The sequence below is a fragment of the Papio anubis genome, chromosome 17 (assembly GCF_008728515.1).
Source record: "Papio anubis isolate 15944 chromosome 17, Panubis1.0, whole genome shotgun sequence".
NCBI lineage: Eukaryota > Metazoa > Chordata > Mammalia > Primates > Cercopithecidae > Papio > Papio anubis.
In genome coordinates, this window is record NC_044992.1 from 9,371,458 (window position 1) to 9,390,372 (window position 18,915).

Sequence of the window (18,915 nt, forward strand, 5' to 3'; positions counted from 1 at the left end):
TTTGCTGGTTCTCTGGTTCCTGAAGCCCACTTGTTTGTTGAAATTCAGGCCATAAGTGCCATGGAATTAATGTGCCTTGGAAGCCACCTTCAATCAATGGCTGGCAAGATTTGGTATGTTTCCACACCAACTCCCTTGGTCTTGGGGTTAGTTGACTCTGAGGATTCCCAGAGCTTCCCCAGTGGGATTAAGCTGCAGCTTCCCACCATAGTAGCTGGCTTGATAACTCACCCTTTATTTGTCCTGACTAATGATTTTTTTTCACTTTTTTTTTTTTTTTTTTGGAGGCAAAGTCTCTCTCTTGCCCAGGCTGGAGTGCAATGGCTCAATCTTGGCTCACTGCAACCTCCACCTCCAGGGTTCACGCGATTCTCCTGCCTCAGCCTCCCAAGTAGCTGGGATTACAGGCGCCTGCCACCATGCCCAGCTAATTTTTGTATTTTTAGTAGAGACGGGGTTTTGCCATATTGGCCAGGGTGGTCTCGAACTCCTGACCTCAGGTGATCCGCCTGCCTGGGCTTCCCGAAGTGCTGGGATTACAGGCGCGTGAGGCGCCGTGCCCAGCCAGTTTTTTTCACTTCCTATGCAAACTGCCTGCATTCCAATTCCTGTCTCAGGATCTGCTTCTTGGAAACCCAAACTAATTAGGACACAGATGGAAAAAAAAAAAAAAAAAAGACATTTCCCCTAATTTGTTCCTAGAAAGCATAAAACAAACACGTTTTAAAAATAAATAATTAGGTTATTTAATTAAATGTGTTAGCCTCATATCTCCAATAAAATAAATCATGCTCAATGACCCAGTAACGTCTTGATGTGCCACAGAAATAGTTTAAAGAAACTACACCGCTCTGTGTGCAGAAGCACAAAACACTTCTTTACTTTCAAGGTGTTTCATAGTCTATCTGGAGAGACAAGATAAATGTAAGCAAAGCATTAATGAATAATACAACTGACACCCCTATTTGTGAAGCAAACCACAAGTACGTTGACAATAAGAGTTGACAATAAGCAGAGAGGCATTTGAGGAGGATTTCTTATAGGGGGTAGGTTTGTGCTGGTCTTAGAAGGAAAGATTTAGTTTCAAGGAGAGGCAAACAAGCGCAACCGGAGGTTGACAAGATTATAGGGATCTTGATGAAGTCCATAGAGAATAATTTTAGAGAGAAACGTGGTTGGGATTGATCTGGAAGAGCTCAAAGGTTACACTGAGAGTTCTGCCTCCAGACCACCACTGCAAAAAATGTTAACAGAGAAAGAAAAAAACATACCACGTAGACATTTTCATCTACATAAAGGAATGAAGAGCACTAGAAATCGTACATATAAAGATACATGTTTTATCTCATTTAAAAAATATTATTTAAAGAGATTTAGTTTTTAAAACTACAAAATATATTAGAAATCAGTAACAGTAAGATGTCTGGAAAAAGCCCTAAATATTTTTTTAAAATAACAATATACTTCTAAATAACCCATAAGTCAAGTAAAAAAGTATAAGATAAATTAGTAAATATTTTAACTAAATAAAAATGAAAATATATCAATAATTTTGTGATGCAACCAAAGCAGTCATGGAGAGAAATGTATAACATTATTATTATTATTTACTTTAAGTTCTGGGATACACGTGCAGAACGGGCAGGTTTGTTACGTAGGTATACATGTGCCATGGTGGTTTGCTGTACCTATCAACCCGTCATCTAGGTTTTAAGTCCTGTATGCTTAGGTATTTGTTAGCCTCATATCGCCAATAAAATAATGCCTATATCTCCAATAAAGTAATGATTAATTACATTAATTCCCTCCCCTTGCCCCCCACTCCCTGACAGGCCCCCGTGTGTGACGTTCCCTTCCCTGTGTCCATGTGTTCTCATTGTTTAACTCCCACTTAGGGGTGACAGCGTGTGGTGTTTGGTTTTCTGTTACTGTGTTAGTTTGCTGAGAATGATGGCTTCCGGCTTCATCCATGTCCCTGCAAAGGACATGACCTCATTCTTTTTTATGGCTGCATAGTATTCCATGGTGTATATGTGCCACCTTTTCTTTATCCAGTCTATAGCATTCTTATATTAGAAAATCATAAAAATATCAAGTTAGTGGTCCAACTTCCACCTTAAGAAACTAGGAAAAAAACCTCAGCAAATTAAAGTCAAAGTAAGCAAAAGAAAAGAATTAGAAAGTATGAATAGAATTTAATTAAATGGGAGGCAGAAAAATAATAGGAAAATAAATAAATAAAACCCAAACTTAGTTGTTTAATCTTGGTGTTGATGGTTTTGAGTCTTTCCCATTCTGGTTTGATTTTTGTGCATTTTTGGCTGGAGTATCTCATAGATTTCTTCACTGGTGCTTTTTCTTCAGTTTCCTCATCATCAAAATCATCATCATCTTCTTCAGCAGCATCATCTTCATCACCACCATCTTCTTCATCAGCCACAAGTTTTAATTTTTTCTGTGGAATCTTGCTACCACCTCCAGGGGCAAATTGTTTTCCAGATTATACTTAAGGGTTTCACATTCTCCTCCTCTTCATCTGCTGACTCTGCATCTTCCTCCCCAGCTACTAAGTGCTGTCCACTAATCAGCCCTGAACCACGCTTCAACTGTAAGGCCATGTGTGGTGTGATTTGAAAGCCCCCAACAGAAACCATTGGCTGTACAGACATTTTCAAAGTTGCCAGGGTTACTCTAATTGGACTGCCTTCGTATTTCATTGTCTCTGCATCAGCAATGTGCAATCATCCTTTGCACCAGCCCCTAAACTGACCGTTCTTAAAGATAAGTGGTGTTCCTTTTCATCATTTTCTACCTTAAAGGGATCATCTTTGTTGCTCTTTAGTTCACAACCGAAAAGATAGTTCTGGGGCCTCAGGGGGCTCATGTCCAGTCCGTTGAGTCCTTCATGGGATGGTGGCATGTACTTAGGTGGGAGAGAAGACGGACAGAGGTAAATGATCACTGCTCCAGGGAACAGTTGGGCAGGACAGAATCACACCAGCCAAACTTGGTTATTTAAGAAGATCAATAAATTTGGTAAACCTCTAGAAAAATGAACCTTAAAAAGGGAAAGAATTAAAGATAAGAGAGAGAGAGAAAGTGAGAGAGAGGTCATGAATTACATTAAGCGAGATGGGACATCACTACTGATACTTTATAGACATTAAAAGGATAATAAGAGATTTTTATGAATGCTTTTCTATCAATAATTTCTACATGTTGGATACAATGGATACATTTTTAAAAGAAACAAGCACAATTTCACTAAAGATGGACTAGATAACTAGAATAGTCCTATATCTATTATTAAAATTGCCTTGTAGTTAAAACTCTCTCACAGAGAAAACTTCGGACCTGTGTAACTCCAATATGTAAAGAAAAAATAATGCCAATGCTACATGAACTCTCCAGAAAATTGAAAAGGAGGAACTACTTCCCAACTCAGCTATGTGGCCATCGTTAAACAGATGCCAAGACCAGACAAACACATTACAAGAAAATAAAACTACAGACTAAAATCTCTCATGAACATAGAACAAAAATCACATTTAATAACACAGAATTTCCAGTAAATTATCCTTTGTTCACAATCAGGCTACCTGGGACTCAGAGAAAATATTGCAATGTTTCATTGAGTCTTCCTCCAAGAGGTCATCTATGAAGACTTATTTTAGAAAGAAAATATTCACACAGAAATCTGGCCCTGTCCTCCAGAAGGAAGGACCCATAGACCCTAGGGACAGTGCTCCCAAGGGCAAAGAGCCTGTCTTCATTCCCAAGGCACCCTCTTGTTCTGAACACAATTCCTTTATGATATTGTGGCTTTTGGTGTATCAGTGCTGGGCTGTGGGACCGGTCACAGGGGTGAGACCCACCGTGGGCTCTTCACTTGTTAAGGCTCCTTGGCCTCTGAGATGTACCAGAGAGCAGTCTAAACTACGCTATTTGGGTGTCAACAAGGATTGGGAAGGAAAAGTTTAAAAAAATGTTGGGAGTCCATGCCTAGGCCCTTGGTGGCCCTGGGTGTGGAGCTGGGGGTTGTGGCCATAGTCTCATGGCTTGGTGGTCATGTCTGCTCTTCCTCTGTGTTCAGGTGGATCATTATGCCTTGCTGTCAACCTTGCAGCTGATGTACACCGTGGGATACTCTGTCTCTCTTATCTCCCTCTTCCTGGCTCTCACCCTCCTCTTGTTTCTTCGGTGAGTAGAACTTCTGCAGACATGTGTTCAGGCAGGTGTAGTAGTCCTCCTTCATCTACAAGGGATATGTTCTAAGAGTTCCAGTAGATGCCTGAAACCAGAGGTAGAACCAAACATAGTGTTCAAACCAGGGATAGAACCAACCCTATGTTTGGTTCTATCCCCATGTTTTTTCCTATACATACATACCTCTGATAAAGTTTAATTTATAAATTAGACACAGTGAGAGATTAACAATAACAATATTAAAATAGAACAATTATAATGCTATACTATAATAAGAGTTATGTGAATGTGGCCTCTCTCAAAATATCTTATTGCACTATGTTCACCCTTCTTTTTGTGATGATCAAAGGATGGAGCTGGTCAGTGTTTGATTTCATCACTTAGAATGGCACATAATGTAAAACTAATGAACTATTTATTTAATTATTTATGTCTGGAAGGTTTTTGTTTAATATTTTTGAGCTGCAGTGCACCATGATTGACCGCAGGTAACTAAAACAGTGGAAAGCAAAAGTGTGGATAATGGGGGAATTATGGTATTGTGTCATTTGCTCACTGGCTACCTCTAGAAGGCGCTGGAAGACTGGGCTGGATGTGTCATGAATCATCAAAGCTGGAAATGACCTGAGAGAGGATGAGGCCCATCCCTCCCATTCTGCAGATGAAGGGGAAGAAAGGGATGGCAATGTCCCAATCAGAGGCATTGAGTCGCCTCTGGCCATAAAGCCAGTTGGCTACACAGCTAGAACTTGAACCCAAGACTCCTGATAGCTTTACCTCCTTTGGATTAGACACCTGCTGTGTGCCCGGCTCTGGTGTAAATCCCTAATCACGCCCGTTACCACCACAGCCCATTCCCACCACAACTCAATCAGAGGCATTCTTTTTACAGAAGAGATTAAGAATCTTCCCCAAGGCAAACAAGTGGGTGGAAGAGCTGGGATTTTAATTCAGGGCCCTGGGACTCCAATTAGCTATCAAATTTAAGTTCTTACTCCTAAATGCATTACATGCATTAGGTCGTTAAATGTCATCCCTAATTCAAATTAGGATTCATTCTATTCCTAGGAGCTTAGCATTATTATTATCCCCACTTTATACGTGAGTTAATTGAAATATGGAGAGACGAAGTAACTTGCCCAAGATCGCCAGCTGGTGGGTAATGAAGCCAGGATCACAAGCAGGCAGTCCAGGATCTGAGCACTTTCCCTCCCTAAACTTTCAGCATTCCAAAGCCTGAGTGCCTTTTACTAAATCATGTTTTTAGAAATCACCCAAGTGAGACATTTATGGACCCACTAGAAAGCTCTCCAAAGCTGTCTCTTGTCTCAGGAATGTAAGCGGATATAATGTGGCAGAAGGAGCATTTGACATAAGTGTAGGAGATCTGGATACCAGCTCCAGAGCACCTCTCCACCTGGGCTCTGCTAGCCCTAGGTTGGGCCTCATGTGACTCCTCAATCCTGAGATGTTCTGGAGCTCCTAGGGTAGAGTCATGACCATCTATCCCACTGGGAGAACCATGCTTGAGCTACGGGAGAACTCTGCAACTTGTACCCACTGATTATCTGTGACCTCCTTCCTCCATGCCCTGTCCCAAAGTTCCAGCACCAAGCCAGGAGAAAATAACTGCCCAGCCCTGCAGAAAGTCACTTCAGCCAAGCCTGGGACAACCAAGTGTCAGTTCTGCCTAAGGCTTGGGGAAAAGTGAGGTCCAGTCACTGCCCTCAAATAGCCCGCAATCTAGTTAGAAGAATGCATAAATCCTAAGACAGAAGAATCTGCCTCAAGTTCTTTTTGGAAATTAAAAATGTAACAATAGCTCTAAAGCAAAACAGGACAGGGTATGTGCTGCCCAGGGAGCACAGTGGGGGAAGAGTTCTTTCCTCTGGCGACAGCAAGGATAAATGTCACATCACACACAAAGAGCCTGCAGGAGACTCCAGGTGTGTAAGGAAGAGGTGATGAGCACTAACAATTTTCTGGACACTTACTTATGTGCACAGATTAACGGATTTAATCATCCCACAACCCCTGGAGGTAAGTGCTCTTGTTCTCAGAGGCAGAAGAATCTGGGAGACCTATACTTTGGCCTGAGAGTTTCTGTGTCTGAATCTCAGCTCTACGACTTGCTGCTCTGGGACTTTGGACAGATGACTTCATCCTTCTGCTTTAATTCTTTCATTTATAAAATCAGGGTAATAATGGTGCCTATACCTCCAGTGGTGGTAAGGAGTAAGATACTCAAAAGTAGCTGCGTATGTAAATAATTTCGAACACGGTTGGCATGTTGAAGATGCTTTGTAGGTGATAGCTATTTTTTTTTTTTTTTTTTTTTTTTGAGGCAGAGTCTCGCTCTGTCACCAGGCTGGAGTGCAGTGGCACGATCTCAGCTCACTGCAACCTCTGACTCCCTGGTTCAAGCGATTCTCCTGCCTCAGCCTCCCAAGTAGCTGGGATTACAGGCACACGCCACCACACCCAGCTATTTTTTATATTTTTAGTAGAGACAGGGTTTCACCATGTTGGCTAGGGTGGTCTCAATCTCCTGACCTCATGATCTGCGCATCTTGGTCTCCCAAAGTGCTGGGATTACAGGCATGAGTCACTGCACCTGGCCAGTGATAACTATTATTACTCCCATTTTACAAATGAGGAAAATGAGGCAGAGAGATTTAAGGTCACATAATCCAGTAGTCCAGCTCTGCAGGCTATACTATGACCCTCTGTCTTTAGTGAGAGATACACAGACATAAAAGGCATAGGCCTGTTGGTCAGAGCCATTCTTTCCTGAGGGAAGGCATTTGGTTTTCTCCTTGCACAGAAAACTCCACTGCACACGCAACTACATCCACATGAACTTGTTTGCTTCTTTCATCCTGAGAACCCTGGCTGTACTGGTGAAGGACGTCGTCTTCTACAACTCTTACTCCAAGAGGCCTGACAATGAGAATGGGTGGATGTCCTATCTGTCAGAGGTAATTCCCTTCCCCACTGTTTAAAGTGGGCTCCCCACCTGATGGGTCACTACTAGGAATCAGAAGGCAGGCAGGTGGGACTAGGGAGGGGCAGGGGGAGATAAGAGGATTTCCAAGACCTTCTGGCTAGAGAAGCAGTACGTGACTTAACAAAACCACCACCTGCCCAGGTGAAGGAAACCACAAGCAGAAGGGTTCACCATGGCTGCTGTGTGTCTTTGGGTGGGAATTTCTTCATGTGCAAACAAAAGAATTGGACTAGATCAACGCATTTTACAATTATAGCTGGCTGTCTGTATCCGTGAGTTCTGCATTCATGAATTTAACCAACTAGGGATAGAAGGTTTTGGGAACAAAAAGGAAGATTGTGTCTGAACTGAATATGTACGGACCTTTTTCCTTGTCATTATTCCCTAAACAATACAGTATAACAACTATTCACATAGCATTACATTGTATTAAGTATTACAAGCAATCTAGCTATGATTTAAAGTATATGAAAGGATGTGCATAGGTTATAGGCAAATACTCCACCATTTTATAGAAGGGACTTGAGCATCTGTGGATTTTGGTGTCCACAGGGGATCCTAGAAACAATCCCTTAAGGATATTGAGGGACAATTTTACTATTTTCTTAAAGCAGCAATGCTTTTCCACATTGAAATCTGCATCTATTGAGATGGTTTTTCCTTTATCCTGCTAATGATGCAGTAACCTATTAAACTAACCTTGCATTCCTGGAATAAATCCAACAAGGTTTTGACATATTATTTTCTTTCTCCTAAGTTGCTGTCTTTAGTTTGCTAATACTGTGTTTTGTTGAGTATTTCCTTGTTGACATTCATGAGAAAGATTGGCCTGTAATGCCTTTGTCAGGCTGGGGATCAAGTTTGTGCTATCCTCCTAAAACAAATTAGAACTTGTTTCCTCTTTCACTATTCTCTGGAAGAATTTATTAAAGATAAGTGTTATTTCTTCCTTAAATGTTTGATTGATTGTGCCAGTGAAGCATTTTGGACCCAGAGGTTTCTTTATTGGAAAGTTATTTATTTATTTTGAGATGGAGTCTTGCTCTGTCACCCAGGCTGGAGTGCAGTGGTGTGATCTCAGCTCACTGCAAGCTCTGCCTCCCAGGTTCACACCATTCTCCTGCCTCAGCCTCCCGAGTAACTGGGACTACAGGTGCCTGCCACCACACCCAGCTAATTTTTTGTATTTTTAGTAGACACAGGATTTCACTATGTTAGGATGGTCTTGATCTCCTGACCTTGTGATCTGCCTGCCTCGAGCTCCCAAAATGCTGGGATTACAGGCGTGAGCCACCGCGCCCGGCCCTGGAAGGTTTTAAACTATGGATTAATTATGAATCTTATATCCAGATTCTATTTCTTCTGTCAGCTGTAGTAAATGAGTTTTCCTAGGAATTTGTCTATTTCATCTAACTGTTCAAATTTATTGGCATAATATTGTTCATGATATTCTCTTCAGATCTTTTTCAAGTCCATTGGATCTGTAAGAGTGTTGTCATTTTCATTCCTGATATTGATAATTTTATCTTTGCTCTTTTTCCTACCCTTTGATCATCTTGGCAACAAGTTTCTCAATTGGACTTTTCAAAGAATAAACTTTCGGCATTGTTGATTATCTTTATTTCATGTTTTCTATTTCATTAACTTCTGCTTTTATTATTTCCTCCCATGTACTTTCTTGGGCTTAATTTGCTATGCTTTTTCTAACTTTTTTTTTTACATGATCCTTAAAATAATTGATATTCAGCTTTTTTCTTTTTTAAAAAATGCACTTAAGGCTATAAGTTTTATTAGATAAGGTTTGGTATTAACCATATACTGTAAGTTCGTGCAATATTTTGTTTCATTTGGTTAAGAAATACTTTCTAATTTCTGTTTTATTTTTTTTCTTTGATCCATGGATTACTTAGAAGTCTATTTTCTAATTTCCAATCATGAAAATTTTTTAATTATTGATTTTAGTTTAATTGAACTGAGGTTAGAGAACATACTCTTCAGTGTTTCCATTAGGGCAATTGCTGATGGTGAATTTTCTACATTTTTGTTTGTCTGAAAATGTCTAGAACGTTAAAGAGGAGGCTGGCCTTGAAAACCTACATGAAGCCCTCCTTCCTTCACGTTTTGATATTATTGCCAACCTCCCTGAAATGGTCAGCAAGGGTCTGGGAGAGACCAGAGCAAAGAAGGAGGGTGCTGGGCATGGTGGCTCGCACCTGTAATCCCAGCATTTTGGGAGGCCAAGGCAGGTGGATCACAAGGTCAGGAGATCAAGACCATCCTGGTCAACATGGTGAAACACCATCTCTACTAAAAAAATACAAAAATTAGCTGGGTGTGGTGGCACGCGCCTGTAATCCCAGCTACTCAGGAGGCTGATGCAGGAGAATCACTTGAACCAGGGAGTTGGAAGTTGCAGTGTGAGCCCAGATCACACCACTACACTCCAGCCTGGTGACACAGTGAGACTCCATCTCAAAAAAAAAAAAAAAAAAAAAAAAAAAGGGGTTGTCCCTGGGAGGTCCTTCTCCCCCTGACTTGGAGTCAGATGCAGGGGAGCCTGGACTCACCCTCAGGTGTTTTGTCTTCTGCAGATGTCCACCTCCTGCCGCTCAGTCCAGGTTCTCTTGCACTACTCTGTGGGTGCCAATTACTTATGGCTACTGGTTGAAGGCCTCTACCTCCATGCGCTGCTGGAACCCACAGTGCTTCCTGAGAGGCGGCTGTGGCCCAGATACCTGCTGTTAGGTTGGGGTAAGTGACCTGACCACCAGCCTCCTCTCTTGGGGATCCATCAAAATATGGGAGCCCAATAAAGACTTTAGTTGGACTTAGAAACCTAACTGGAGGTTGCTTCCGGGACATATAAATCCTCAAGGACAGGAAGCCTTGAAGAGGGATGTGTGTGTGTGTGTGTGTGTGTGTGTGCACAAATGTGCATATATGCACAGGTGCTACAGGCCCAACAGCCCAATGGACACATTCAAAAATTGAGAAAGTCTGGTGGAATCTGATGATATTCCTCCTACCCTGTCCCCAACTGTATTAGTCTGCTTGTAATGTCAAAACAAAATACCAGTGTAGTTTAAACAACAGACATTGATTTCTTATGGTTCTGCAGGCTGGGAAGTTCAGCATGCTTGGGTTCTAGTGAGGGCTCTCTTCCCGTCTTGCAGTCAGCTGCCTTCTTCCTGTATTCTCATATGGTGAGGAGAGAGAGAAAGCAAGCTCTCTGGTCTCTTTTTATAAGGGCACTAATCCTGTCATAAGGACCCCACCCTCATGACCTCAGCTAAACCTAAGTACTCACCACCAAAGGCCCTGTCTCCAAGTTCCATCGCATCGGGGGTAGTGCTTTAACATATGACTTTTGGGAGGACACCTATATTTAGTTCATAATACCAGGTCTTCAAGAAGAGGTTTTCTGATTAAAAGTAATACGACCAAGAGTATCCAGATTTGGACCCCCTACCTCCACAAACCCTTTGGAGAATTTGGTGCTGCAGGATTCAGAGGAAATAACCTGGGCCAGTCATTCAGGAGATTTGGGTTAATACCCTTGGATTTATTCTCAGCTGCTTTGTGACAAGTATCAAGTCACTTTCCCTCTCTGGGCCCTGGTTTCTTGGGTGGTAAAACAATGGATCGGCCCTGTGCTACTCTGGGTCTCTCCAGCTCTCACAGTCCACAACTCCATGATGTTAGGTTTGATGTTTTAACCACCTGTGATTAGCCCCATCAGCTGTGGTGTGAGGCAGGCAGGTTTGGCCAACCAACTCCTAACTACATTTCCCTGTGTTTTCTCCCCAGCCTTCCCTGTGCTATTTGTTGTGCCCTGGGGTTTTGCCCGTGCACACCTGGAGAACACGGGGTAGGTAATTTACCGGATTTTACTCTTTCATGAGCCAGTAATTCCCAGGCATGCCTAAATACAAAGAATTACATCATTTTACCAAAGAAAATATCCATCCCTTCTCATTTTGGCCATCTAGAATATTCTTAGGAATGGGAGATAAGATAATCAAAGATCTTATAGCAATTAGTTTATTCATTTAGTTACGCATGCAAATTAGCTCAAAGATGCTGTGTAGGTTAGCTGCAGCCCTGGGTATGTAAGGACAAAAATACAAGAATGATTATTGCAGCATTGTTCATAGTGAGGAAAAAAAAAATAGAAAAACCAAACAAACAAAAAACCACTGAATGCTGGTCAACATGGGAATCATTGAACAAACTGTAATATACCTATATTGCAGGATATTATGAGACTACTTAAAGAAAAACAAGTTAGTTTTGATGGGAACTTTTAGGCACTGATTCTCAACAGCCTATTTTAAGCCTATTGCTGAAACGTATATCGTGTGATCCCATTTTATAGCACACACACACAAAAACTACGTATTTAGGAATTTATGTTTGTATGAACATGGAGGAAAATTTTGGAAAGATTTACACACTAGGCTGTTACCACTGAAGAGCAATTTAATGTTAAGGAAAGTAAACGGTACCAGTGCTAACAGGAAGGGATTTTAGTTCTCTCTTCTGCAGCTCCCACCCCTCGGGGGAATGATTGGTGGGAAGTAGGGCTTGAGTGCAAGCATCCTTCTAGACAGCATGAGACTTTGACTTTCAACCTCCTCTTGTTTTTAAGTCGTCTTTTGCCTGCTCTTTGACCTTAGGTGCTGGACAACAAATGGGAATAAGAAAATCTGGTGGATCATCCGAGGACCCATGCTGCTCTGTGTAACGGTAAGGACCATTCCATCCACCTCTTTGTCTCTGACCCTAGCAGCTGTGGGAAATCCCCCACCCCACCCCACTCCTGTCCCCCAGATTCTCTGATCCCTTGAGAGAGAGAAGCTGAACTATGAGCATTTTCTGCTGAATGAGAAGTTAGAAGTTTCTTGCTCTGGTTCAGGACCTCAATTTGGAGTTACGTTGTAAGCCTCCTTCTCTCTGGGTCTTCAGACTATGTAAAGAGACCTGCAGTCAGCTCTGTGGTCCTGTATTGAAGGGCTGAGATGTGTGCAAGGCTCTGTGGATACCGATGCCTTTAGTCACGGAGGAGCCCGGGATAGCAGAGGTATCGGCTTATATCCATCCACAGGAGGGAGGAAGAGACTAAGGGAACGTCTTTTAGAGGAGGAAAATACACAATTAATATTAACCCAAAATTGTGATGCAGATTAGAATCAAGACATAGATGCTACTCTGAGACTTTAGGGAGGAAGGACCTTTAATCATAGTGGCCCGGAATATTTGGGATGGAAAAGGACGGCCAACCCAGAGTCAAAAATTCCTTTAGATAGTAGAGTATGAGAATGAGATCTGTCAAATCTCATTCTAGCAGGAAGGGGCGGGAAGTTAGCAAACACTGGGAAGGGTTAGCAAGATCCCAGAGGGAGGCAGAGAGTATTTCTGCCTAGACACAGCATCGTCATCTCCGGGTGCCCACCAGGCGTCGAACACTGTTCTCTGCCCACCCTGTTCCCCAAGGCGTTGCTGGATGATCTGTTTTTGCCATTTTATGTAAATAATCTGGCATTCGTGGTACCATGAAAGAAAAGGCTAGTTTTTATAGGGGAGTGTCAAAACTTGTCAATAATAGAAGGCAACTCTCTGTCTAGACCTGGGTGTGACCTGGAGGGAAAAATGTTCCTAGAAGTGGTAGGAAAACAGAGTGTGAACAGGCCTGTGTCACTTCTAGTCTATGAGGTGGCACGAATGCTGCAGTACCTTCCCTCCCGTCACTGGACCCACAGCTGATAGTGTCCCAGATGAGGTCTGGACATACACACCCCACACATGGCGTGCTTAGCCCTGCCACATTCCCCCGCCCTCCACAAGCCTCTCTCCAGCCACACTGCCCAGCTGGGGTCCTGTCTGGACACCTCCACCACTGTCTCAGGAACATTTATTAAGCACCTCTGCATGCCAGCTCCATGTGTAAGTGCTTTGTGTATGAGTGTAGGAACTCATGTAATCTTCTCAACCAATCTATGAGGATGTGCCATTCTTAGGTTTATTTTACTGGTGAGCACACTGAGATGAGACATTGCTTGCCTAAAGTCATAGAGCCAGTCAATGGAAAATTGGATCTCAGCGCAAAGGGGTGACAGCTGGTACTTTTAACCAAACACTGTGTAGCTCAAAAACTATTTACTGCCTCCAGCCCCCATGCCTGCCATACTGAATGCTGCAGGCTCTTTTGCATCTCAGTACCTTGGTTCAGACTCTCCTGTGGTTCCAACTCCTTCCCTCGCCATCTTCTCCACCTGGTGATCTGTTCCTCATCTTTCAAGTCTTGGGTCAGGGATCCGTCTCTCTGTGCCGCTCTACCTGGATGCACACCTCACAAAGTAGGAATGGCCACACCCTCCTTTGTTCCTTCCCAGATCCTGTGCAGGCTTCTGCTCCAGCCCTCGCCCACACCATTTCAAGTGTCTCTTTAAAACCTGTTTTCTGCCACTGTAAGCCCCATGTTCTGATCATCCTGGCAGCCAGCCCAAGCATAAGGTGGATTCTTGATAAACATGCTCAGTGGACACTCACGGCCTGCACTCTGGACCCTGGAAGGTTCTTGCTAACCAGGCAGAACAAAGCAGGATGGAAGGCAGAAGCCATCCCTAGGAGAGCGTTCAGGCATGGTCCAGCTGGATCCCTAGTGTTTACTTGCAGTCTTCTAGAAGCTGCACCAATGATTCTCAAACTGGGTTCCTCTTGGAATCCCCTGGGTGTCTTTACAAATTCTTTTTGCCTGAGTCCCACCCCCAGACATTTATGTTTCATTGATCTCAGGAGTGACCTGAGTTGAAAAGCATGTTGCTACACCCTTGCTTTTCAAAGGATGGTCCTCAGACCGGATAGCACCAGCATCACCTTAGTGCTTGTTATAAATTCAGGTTCTTCAGCCACATCTCCCAGGCCTACTGAATCCGAATCTGCATTGTAACAAGCTCGCCAGGCTTTGGATGCACAGTAAAGTTTGTGAACCTCTTTGTCTATAACTGGAGATGATTTGATTGATTTGACTGATTTGATAAACGAATGCGCATGGCATGCACGCGCATATTGCTGGCACGTGCGTTTCTCCTCTTTTTCTTTTCTGTCTTCGCTGACAGAGGCCTGCTTCTAAGTTTCTGCCCAGGCTGGAGCACAGCAGGCAGGAACCTGGCTCATCACTGCAACCCTGCTTCCTTCCGGTTGGAAGGGACTCTTGTGCTCTCAGCCTCCCAGGCTGCTGGGACTACAGGCGTCCACCGGCTCCTGCCCTGCCACTTATTTTAGTAGGAGTGGGTGCTTCTACTGGATGCTGTCAGCTCAGCCCTGGACCCTGACCTTGTGGATCCACCTGCCTCAGCCTCCCAAATTGCTACTGGGATAGCTTTGTTTCAAATCAAAGACTCCGGCCCACTCCTCCTGTAGTCTTAAAAATCCCAAAACGATCCCAGTGACAGGTGGGCTGGAACTACTGCTTTGGACCTTGCTTTCTATTCTCTGGTTGATTGACCCACGCAAGAAGTTTCCCCTTTGGTGCCTTAGCTGGACAAGAGAACATGTTTCAGTTCTCACTTTGTAAATGACTTTTACATGTTGCTTCTATGCGACTCCTAGTCATGGTTGGCCTTTACAATAGCCGGCGACCTCTTAGTTCATGGACTCCTTATCTTCCCATTCAGACCTCTCCTCTTCCTGCTCACTCTACCCAGAAAATGGCTCCACAACCCACCTACCCAGGCACCCAAGCTGGAAAGCTTGGTGTTCTCCTAATTTCTGTCCTGCTTCTCCCTGCAACATCTATTCAGACTTCAAGTCTTGTCAATTCTTCTACTAAAGATCTCTCCAAGCCATTTCCTTCTCCTTAATCCCTTGGTCTCTGCTCTTCTTCAGCCAGTTGTGATTTTGTTTGTTTGTTTGTTTTTGTGTAGACCTCTGCAAAAACCTCCTTTTTGATCTCTCTTCTTCATTCTTGCTCCTGACAATCCATCCTCTTGTTGCAGCCCGAGTGATCTTTTTGGAGTAAAATCTGATTACGTCTCTGTTCTACTCGTCTGTTTAATGGGTCACTATTTCCCTCTGATCTCGTTCTAAACTCCTTAGAGTAGAGTCATTCCCTCTCTACTCACCTAACCAGAAGTGCCCTCTGCACTACTTGTATGGATACATTTAAAGTTCTCCAAATCCACCATGGTGTTTCCCTCCTCCCATGCACACATAGGCCTCAAGTGCCTATTGGATGGCCCCAGGTCTGCCTGATAAACTCTCTTTCTCCTTGGAAATTGAGTCCTTTATTAATCTCTCTCTCCCCCACCCCACAACACCCTGCAATTAAAAGAGCTCAACAGGCATGCCTAGAAGGGAATCTTTCACAGTCACCCTCAGCTCTTAGAGAGGACATTGCTTAACTATCGTTGTCTGTGTCTACAGGGACTTGGACAAGAGGAAATGGGCTTGAAGAGAAATAGGAACATTCCCCTTGGTCGCAAGGAAGATATTTAACCATGAACTTGTAAAACACTGACATAGTCCCCAGAAAAAGGCATTAGATCTTCATCTCTATCAGTTTCCAAGAAGATAATCTGTCCTGAACAATAAGGAGCTAAACCTGCTGCCCTCCCAACCTGCACAGCTCTAGGATTCTAGGATTCTGTGCATTGGTTCTAGGGCTCCCTGGAGAGTGGAATTTATGTGTTCCACCAGACATGGAAGGGAAAAGAAAGGCCATGCAGAAAGAAGTGAAAGAGCCAGGCTAGGAGTCAGGAGTCTGGGCTCTCTGACTGACTTGTGATGTGTCCTTTAGCCAAGTGAGTTGGTCTCTCTGTGCCTCTGTTTCTTCATCTATAAAATCAGTCTTGAATTAGACCAGTGGTTTTCAACCAGAGGAGATTCTGACCCCTGGGGACATTTGGCTATGTCTGGAGACATTTTTAATTGTCATAAATTAGGGATGGGGGTAGGAGGAGAGTGTTGCTACTGGCATCTAGTGGGTGGAGGTCAGGGATGCTGCTCAACACCCTACAACACAAAGAACCACACCCAGAACAAATAATTATCCTGCCCCAAATATTAAGAGTGCTGACATTGAAAAACCATGGACTAGACAGTAGCTACACATTAAAACAACCTGGGGAGGATTAAAAAAATACCCAGCCTGGACTTACCCAAACTGATGGAATCAAATCTCCTGCCGTGTAGAGCTTCCTTAGCGCTGGAATCTCATTCAGCCACTCTTGTATCTTCCTTTAGTGTTCATTGAGCACTTTCACTGGGCTTGGCTGGGTGCTAGGTTATCTCAGAGTTTCTATCCTCTGGGAACTCAGAATTTAATAGGTATAATTCTGAGACTCATCAGACTATGACTGAACCAATATCTACCTTCATTTTTGGTCACATGACCACATATTACAATTTTCCACTGATCTGAGTAGACATAACCCCAACTCTAAAAGAGAATTCCTTAAATCACAATGTGGAAGGAACCTGGATTCCTGAATGACTGTATGGAGCAGAGCTCCCTCCACTGTACTAGACTGTGACATAATAAATAAAATATAAAATAAATCTTTATTGTATTAAGAAAAAAATAATAATTCTTTGGCCCCCACATATATCCTATTTAAACTGAAAAAGAGTAGCAATAATCAAGACTGAGCTAGTAGCACTTGGCATTTCTAGGTACTTAACAATTTTCTTTCAACTTGGTCAAATTTGAGCCTGGGCTGTATTTTGGGGAACATGGATCAGAGGCTTCTGAGGAAAAGCCAACTGTGCATGGTGAACAAAGCACTGGGACCAAGGAGAGTTTCCCATCCCAGGGTCCGGCTCTGTGGTGAACATCCCTGGTTATCATAGTTGGATCTTTCCCACCATCCCCTAGACTGGGTCTGCATTTGCTGACCAGCATCTGGGTTGACGTGAGTGTACAACATGCTGGAAATCCAGATGCGTCAACAAACTTCATTTACTGCTTTGTCGGTACAAGGTTGCCTGTGTTTCAGAAATGACCATAATGTGGCAACCTGAAGAATCCAGATGCCCTTTGGGTCTCTTGCCAGACAGAAATTTACAATTCCCACCTCTTTTCTTTGTATCAGACTTCACTACTTCACCTGTCATCTAAAGTGTACATTTAGAGTTGAATCATCTTGAAACCCGGCATATTCTTACAGCCTAGCCTCCCTGGCCCTCAGTAGAATATTGGTAAAGCCTTGATCAGTCCTGTTCCAGGATAGCCTTACATAATAATTACATTACGCAAGGTCATTCTATCCATACCCTGCTCCCTGCACTTAACAGACCCAGTGAAATGGCTGTTTTTAGCTCACAAATTGAATGAACCATCTGTTGACTTTATGAAGTCATAAAGTCAAAAGCCTGCATTTGCTATTGTTGAATCTTCTGTGGTAGCCTCAGAACTTGGCAAAGCCGATACACTGGTAAACTTCATCTTCACTGGCCTTGTCCCTCTTTAGGTCCTCTGCCCCACCAGGAAGCCAGGGGCTTTCTGTGACTTCAGGCTTCCCAAGACATTTCCTCATTCCTGTTCTCTCCTCTTCTAAAGACTCCAAGTGGGAATCTTGCTGTACTCTGGGTTTTCCCACCCCATCAAAACTTACATTTGGTACACCCCATCTTCTGCTTTAAGTGGTGATAATAGGCCAGATCCTAGGTATTACCGAAGTCTTCATTGTTGCAAAAATGAATGAATGAATGAATGAATGAAGAAAGGGCTTCCTTCCTCCTCTCCCAGTGATTCCTTAGCTTCAGTGGGATGTGTGCCTTTCAGCAGGGCTCTTGGGGAAAGAGTGTTTTGACTCACAAGAGTAGTTCTACAGGATAAGCATTTTAGTCCACAGAGCAGGCCAGAGGAGGAGGGGTTTGGGGGTAGATGAGGGCCTACCCCTGAGTTCCCGCCATACTGGCAATCACCTCTGCCAACCTGTAGACCCAGACCTGTGCACAGAAGCTGGGGTACCAAGAAAGTGTCACCAAGGATGCATCTTGGTGATGTCTGGGAATGCATCTGTATTTTCCAGAATCTAGCAGAGATCCTTACATATTTGGGTCCTTAGTACCCACCCCCATCTGGTCACAGAATCCTGGAGGAGTTGGCTAAGTTCTTAGAAAAGGTCCTCACTCAGCCCCTTTCCTGCTTGTGTGCAAATGAAGAACAGCACCATCCAATAGTACCTGCTGACTCTTGTCTTCTTGGAAGCCTAGATGAACAGAGGCTCCATGGTACCCCCAGCTAGGGTTTCATCCTATGGCAGTGAGGAAGAGCCTTCTTCGTATGGCCCCTGGGTTGATGCCCATTTTCTCATGTCTGGTCTCTGGAAAACACAGAGAACAGTGAATCAACGTGCTTCTCATTATAACCCTTCATTGCCTAGTAGACAGTCCTGATTGAAATTAATTTGCAGGGCCGGGTGTGGTGGCTCACGCCTGTAATCCCAGCACTTTGGGAGGCTGAGGTGGGCAGATCAGGAGGTCAGGAGATCGAGACCATCCTAGCTAACATGGTGAAACCCCATCTCTACTAAAAATACAAAACATTAGCCGGACATGGTGGCGGGCGCCTGTAGTTCCAGCCGATCGAGAGGCTGAGGCAAGAGAATGGCGTGAACCCGGGAGGCGGAGCTTGCAGTGAGCCGAGATCACGCTACTGCATTCCAGTCTGGGTGACAGAGTGAGACTCCATCTCAAAA

The 18,915-nt window shown here is 43.6% G+C and overlaps 1 protein-coding gene across 1 annotated transcript in view; it reads left to right on the forward strand.

Annotated features, from left to right (window-relative positions):
- GLP2R (glucagon like peptide 2 receptor) overlaps nucleotides 1-18,915 on the forward strand; it is a 66,941-nt gene that overhangs the window by 24,851 nt on the left and 23,175 nt on the right. Inside the window, 5 exon segments of the mRNA XM_031657223.1 lie at nucleotides 4,094-4,200; nucleotides 7,031-7,184; nucleotides 9,805-9,964; nucleotides 11,021-11,081; nucleotides 11,890-11,959. Coding sequence (XP_031513083.1) covers nucleotides 4,094-4,200; nucleotides 7,031-7,184; nucleotides 9,805-9,964; nucleotides 11,021-11,081; nucleotides 11,890-11,959 — 552 coding nt within the window.